Genomic DNA, 6619 nt, shown 5'->3' on the forward strand with positions numbered 1-6619 from the left:
GTCGACCTTCCTTTTCTTGTCTCCCCCGGCTGGGGGGAGAACTTTCCTCTTCCTCCTCCTCGTCTTCGTGGGAGGAGTGCGCGTCGGAGTCATCGGACGATGAGTCCGATACAACCTTGCGCCGGAGACCTTTTCGGGTCCCTGTGGCCTTCTTCTTGGTCTTCTTCACCGGCACCTTGTAAGGTGCCGGAGTCAGCATCTCCGTTAGGAGAGCGCCTGGAGGATCTTCGGGCAGGGGGACTGGGCAATCAAGCTGCTCCGCTGTCTTTATCCAGTCCTATTAATGGCATAGAAGCTTAGATCTTGCATATGACTAAACCGGGGAAAATAAATACCCTGAGAGATATAAAAACTTACCGGATTGGCGCGGCGTTTTGCGCTAAGTCCGCGGTCCTCGGTGAGGGAAGGAGGAATCTCGACGCCCTTGAACAGCACCCTCCAGACGTCCTCGTGCGTCGTGTCATAGAGCTCTTGCAGCGTCTGGTGCTTGGCCGAGTCGAACTCCTACAAATCGAATACCCATTGTTGACACGGGAGGATCCGGCGGAAGAGCATGACCTGGACCACGTTGACGAGCTTGATTTTCTTGCTCGTCATGTTCCGGATACAGGTCTGGAGTTCGGTCAACTCTACCAAGGAACCCCAGGATAGGCCCTTCTATTTCCAGGAGGTGAGCCGCGTGGGGATTCCGGATCGAAATTTGGGGACCGCCACCTAGTTGGAGTCGCGCGGCTCGGTGATGTAGAACCACCCCGATTGCCACCCCTTTATGGTATCCACATAGGTGCCCTCGAGCCAGGTGACATTAGGCATCTTGCCCACCATGGCGCCTCTGCACTCTGCTTGCTGGCCACCCACCACCTTCGGTTTAACATTGAAGGTTTTCAGCCATAAGCCAAAGTGGGGCCTGATGCGAAGGAAGGCCTCGCATACGACGATAAACGCCGAGATGTTGAGGATGAAATTGGCGGCCAGATCATGAAAATCCATCCCATAGTAGAACATGAGCCCGCGGACAAACGGGTGGAGGGGAAATCCCAGTCCGCGGACAAAATGGGTAAGAAAAACTACCTTCTCATGGGGTTCGGGCGTTGGGATGATCTGCCCCGCATTTGGCAGCCGGCGCGCGATATCCGCGGCCAGGTATCCGGCTTTCCGTAAATTTTTGATGTTCTCCTCCGTGACGGAGGAGACCATCCACTTGCCTCCTGCTCCGGACATGCTTGGAGTGGTTTGAGAAGAGGAACGCGAGATTGGGCGCTAGAGCTCGAGTGTGTGGGAATGGGTAAGCAAGGAGGAAGAAGGCGTGGGTGAAAAGAGTGAATCCTTATCCCTTTATAAGGGCGGAAGAGGCGATGTGTCTCTCCACTTGCCTGGTAAAACCGCTTATTCCCCAGGCACCGTAATTGATGGCGCGCTTGTGTTACCCACGTCCGTGTTGATGAGAATCCCGTAATAAGGGGGACACGATCTCTGCTTTGACAAGACGTGTCGAAGAAAACCGCCCCATGTTATGTGCGGTGCTGGTTGAGAAAAACAGTTCGAATAATGACCGAGCCATGACATAACGTCATGCTGTCAAAACGTGTCAGCAGATTAGATTTGTGAAAATATTATTCTCTCTACGGTGGTATGTGGAACTTATTTTGCAGGGTTGGTGACACTATCCTTGTATTCAAACTCTTCCATGGTGTATTCGGAGGAGGAACCCGCATTGCAATACCGAAGACAACACTGCGCGCGGGACTCATCGTCATTGAAGCCTGGTTCAGGGGCTACTGAGGGAGTCCTGGATTAGGGGGTCTCCGGACAGTCGGACTATATCCTTTGGCCGGACTGTTGGACTATGAAGATACAAGATTGAAGACTTCGTCTCGTGTCCGGATGGGACTCTACTTGGCATGGAAGGCAAGCTAAGCAATACGGATATGTATATCTCCTCATTTGTAACCGACCTTATGTAACCCTAGCCCCCTCCGGTGTCTATATAAACCGGAGGGTTTTAGTCCGTAGGACAACAGACAATCATACCATAGGCTAGCTTCTAGGGTTTAGCCTCTTTGATCTCGTGGTAGATCAACTCTTGTAATACTCATATCATCAAGAACAATCAAGCAGGACGTAGGGTATTACCTCCATCAAGAGGGTCCGAACCTGGGTAAAAAATTGTGTCCCCTGCCTTCTGTTACCATCCGCCTTAGACGCACAGTTTGGGACCCCCTGCCCGAGATCCGCCGGTTTTGACACCGACAATCCACAATAGCACTGCTACCGTAAGAGCCCTGGCACACCGGCCACTGCCCCTGCGTGTGCCACCACTAGAGTCTAGGAGAGAGGGCCGCCACCCCACCTCGCCAAACCATGAGAGCCACCGAGAGGAATCTCGCGTGCTTGTCACCGTCCTGATTCGGTCCAATCCGGAGCCAAAGTCACCAGATCGCCAACGCAGATCCGCCTTGGACAAGGACATCGCCATGCCATGCCACCGCGAGAGGCCTATGCTTCGCATGTCACCACCTTCCAAGGCCACCGCCTTGGGTCGCCACCGCCACGAAGTCCTCCACGTCGTCGCATCACCCACGCAGGCACCCCACGCCAGTGAGCCGTCGTGCCGCGCCGCCCTGTGCCATGCCCAAGCCCGAGGAGGCCGGCCCACGCTGCCCCATCACGCGAGGGGAAGAAGACGCCCCGTCGCCGCCGGCACCGGTGGGAGGCAAGAGGAGGCAACCGACGGCGCAGATCGAAGGCCCCTCCCCGTTGCCTCGCGGGGGCGGCGGCGAGGGAGTGGGAGGCAGGAGGAGGCGACCGGAGGCGCAGATCGAAGGCCCCTCCCCGTCGCCTCGCGGGGGCGGCGGCGAGGGAGTGGGAGGCAGGAGGAGGCGACCGGCAGCGCAGATCGAAGGCCCCTCCCCGTCGCCTCGCAGTGGCGGCGCGGAAGGGTTAGGTTTCATTTTCAGTTAACTGATGAATTGGCGGTCCCAATAATTATTTAAGAATCTGTTGAGAGCTTTTCACTGTTTTCACCGGATATCCGACAACATATCTCTAAATTCAACGTGCTGCCTGGTTGTTGCTAACCCATTTCATTCCATTTCTCGTTCGTGAGAACAAACATGAACAAAAAGTTGAAGCCTTAGTTTATACTTCCTTCATTTCACAATGTAGTGCTTCTTCTATCCCCGTACTTTAACTTTAACCGTAAATTTAACTATTAAGACCGATTGCGGCAGGAGCAAAAATTATATCAATGAATTTGTATTCGAAAGAAGTTTTCAATTATATAATTTTTTCTCCCGTCGCAGTTGGTCTCGTTGGTTAAATTTATGATCAAAGTTATACCTCAGAAAGCGCGGGCGCACTATATTTTGAAACGGAGGGAGTACTACATTCATTCACATATCGAATATTGGCGCGCTTCAACAATCCAGACGAACTGCTCTGAAGTCTGAACATCACCGTGCATGCGTACGTTGTAAGTACAAGAAAATCGGACAGGATCGACCAAGACACGACCTCTGGATCGACGCCATTACCTTATTCTCATCTCCTCCGCCTCAAATCCGTTCGATCAGCCGCGGATCTCTGCTATACCGATCGATCCGCCGCAGTTTCGAGCGACCCAAGCAGGGTGTCAGGAGCGTTTCCGGCGGGTGGGCGATCACAAGGTGAGCTTCCCCATCTCCCGGCGCAGCGCGGTGGCCCTGACGAGGCTGCCGATGGTGTTGACGGCGAGCTTGATGTCCTCGATGGGGTTGCCCGGCACGACGCGCTTGTAGAGGTAGCTGTCGAAGGTCATCCGCTGCACGTAGTCGTCGGCGCACATCTCCACGAACGCCTCCCGCGCCGCGTTGGAGCGGTAGAACACCTTCTGCAGGATGTCCAGCACTTTGTACGTCGGCCAGTAGAGCCGGTCGAACTCCGCCAGGTACTTGCGCAGGTCGCTCTCGTCCACCAGCCGCGTCCCGTTCGCCGACCCGGCCACGATCGCCTCCGCGCACATCCGCCCGCTCTTCGCCGCGAAGTAGATCCCCTCGCCGGAGCACTTGGTCACGTACCCCGCCGCGTCGCCCACCAACGTCACCCGCCCCGACACCCTGATGACGATCGAACACGATGAGTGAGACCCAATTGATAGGGCAATCGTTCTTGCAATACAGAGGAGAGGAGAAGTTCGTCACCTCTTGGGCCTGGGGTGCTCGGGGATGGGGTGAGCCTCGACGCGGATGATCTTGCCGCCCTCGATCTTGTCCTTGGCGCGGAGGCGCGTGGCGGCCTGGAACTTCTTGATGTCGGCCTTGTGGGTGACGGTGCCGGTGCCGACGGCGACGTGGTCGCACTTGGGGAACACCCAGCCGTAGAAGTCGGGGGACACGTCGTCGCCGACGTACATCTCGGCGCGCTCCTCGTAGTAGCGCATCTTGTCGTCGGGGATCTTGACGCGCTCCTGGAACGCGATGGCGTACTCGTAGTCGCCCGCGCCCATGTCCTTGGCCACGCGGGAGTTGGCGCCGTCCGCGCCCACGATCGCGTCCACCTCGAACGAGCGCTTCTCGCCGCCCACCTTGCCGTTGGAGCTGTCGTAGTGGTTGTAATGCACCGTGTACGTGCCGTTGCGCTCCTTGGGCGCCTCATACCTGAGCCACGGTAACAGTTAGCCAGACTGATTAGTCGATCAACCACTGGTTACATCTCAGACAGAGCTAAGCCACAGCTTGATTAGAACAACCAGGCTGTGATTTTAGTATATAAGTTCTGTAAATTTTTATACGTACTCCTATTTAAGTTTGTTCAGTTGACATGTCAAATTTGAAATGGTTCTCGGTGTTGACTGCTGACACACATGCATGCAGGCCTGTAAAAGTGCATATTCTAACCAATGCAACCAAAAAATCGATCTTATGAAAGAGACTAGGCAGCACATTATACGTAACACTCCTCCTCACGTGTGGCTCCTCAGGCCTAAACGTGGACCAAAAATGAGCTGCAATTTAATTGCGTCAGCCGGGTCTTGAACTCAAGACCTCTTGGCTTCGATACCATGTATAAGTGCATACTCTAGCCAATACAACTAAAAAATCGATCTTATGGAAGAGACTAGGCAGCACATTATACGTCAACAAGGCCAAATACAATAGTCGACGAAGATGAAGTCACACAGACAGCGTCTCGTCTCTCTCGTGCTAAGTTCATCATGCAAATGTAATGCTACTACTACTACGTGCACTCTGACACTGAAGCACTTGTGCTCAGTGATATAGTGTCAGGATAACATCCAGCGCGATGGCAGGAGAAGTGCAGAACTAATCCTAGCGTACTCATAATCTTGCATTTGACGGCCGAAGTGGTATGCATACCTTAGGAAGAGGCCATTGAGGACCTCGGCGCCGGCCTTCTGCGCGCGGTTACGGAGGAAGTCGTCGAGCACCTCGCGCCTGACCATGCCAATGTACTCGTGCGGCGCGAGCGTGCGGCCGATGTCGACGGCGACGTTGGAGGGCGAAATCATCTTCATCTTGGTGACCCTCCTGTCGACGAGGTCCAGCGGCAGGTCGAACTCGGACACCATGCAGAGCGGGATGGCCCCGCCGCACGGCTTGCAGTTGTCCATCTTGCGCTCGATGAGCACCGTCTCGACGCCGCCCTTGGCCAGCGCCTCCGCGGCCGCGCCGCCCGCGGGGCCCCCTCCCACGACCGCCACCCGCAGCTTCCGCCCGCCGGGGAGCTTGGGGCTGGACGCTGCCGCGCGGGTCACGAGGAGCTGCGACCTCCTGCCGCCCGCCGGCCGCGCGCGGCAGGAGGAAGGGAGGAAGGTGGCGCGCGCCGCGGCCGCGGACGAGGAGAGGGACGTCATTGTTGCCGCGGCGAGAGGTCCTCGGCTGGCTCGAGCTGGACGTGCGGCGGGGAGTGAGCGAGCGAGTGAGGGTCTGTGAGGAGGCGCGAGCAGAGCACGCCCACACGTAGTAGTGAAGTGGGGCGGAGAGGCCGAGGATAGGATGAGGCCCGAGAGTGGGGATCGCGGGGGAGGCCAGCCGTCGGATCGGGGCCCTGGGCGGCCCGGATCGCGCGTATGGATGAGGTTTTTGTGTGCTTTCGCTTTTGCCGCTCCGCCCGCGCGAGTGGACGTGGTTTTGCCAAGTCGGACGAGCTTGTTTGTCTCGTTGTGTACGCTGAGTGATGGGTGATGGCTTTGACACGTCAAAAATAATCCATGATGAGGTCTAATAAACACTATGCATGTCACTTTTGTTTTGAAGAACGGCATATGCATCTCAGGCCCGTCCTTGCATCAAGACCGTCCATGTCGTCCAGTCCATCGTCTAGGCGCGCTAGCGTCGAAAACTTTGCATCCGTCGCCTTCTTCCACGGCCGTCTCCGGCGGATGCCCAACCGGCCAAGTCATGGGCATTAACGTGCGTCCTTGGCTAATTGGCTTTGCTCTACGGAGATCGCCGCCCGTTACTCGTCCTCGCTTGAGGCAACCGGTGGTTGCGTACGTACGTGGTGATCGAGGTTCGAGGCCGTCCCACCCGGCCGGACTATGCGGCTGACGGGCACGGGCTCCGCAAGCAGACGACGTCGCGTGTTAGTGGTTAAGCGAGTTCCGACGAGATCGTGTGTT

General features: G+C 56.4%; 1 protein-coding gene across 1 annotated transcript; it reads right to left on the bottom strand.

The window, feature by feature from the left end:
- Window positions 1-3439: 3439 nt before the first annotated feature.
- LOC125514635 (Pyridine nucleotide-disulfide oxidoreductase family protein) lies at window positions 3440-5943 on the bottom strand. The gene is made up of 3 exons (XM_048679974.2): window positions 5355-5943; window positions 4179-4634; window positions 3440-4094 (listed from the first exon to the last, which is right to left on the bottom strand). Exons 1-3 carry the CDS (start codon window positions 5849-5851, stop codon window positions 3659-3661), a joined length of 1389 nt encoding a protein of 462 aa, XP_048535931.1. The 5' UTR covers window positions 5852-5943; the 3' UTR covers window positions 3440-3658.
- Window positions 5944-6619: the final 676 nt, after the last annotated feature.

The sequence above is a fragment of the Triticum urartu genome, chromosome 6A (genome assembly GCF_056163025.1).
Source record: "Triticum urartu cultivar PI428250 chromosome 6A, HENAU_Tu73, whole genome shotgun sequence".
In the NCBI taxonomy this organism is placed as follows: Eukaryota; Viridiplantae; Streptophyta; class Magnoliopsida; order Poales; family Poaceae; genus Triticum; species Triticum urartu.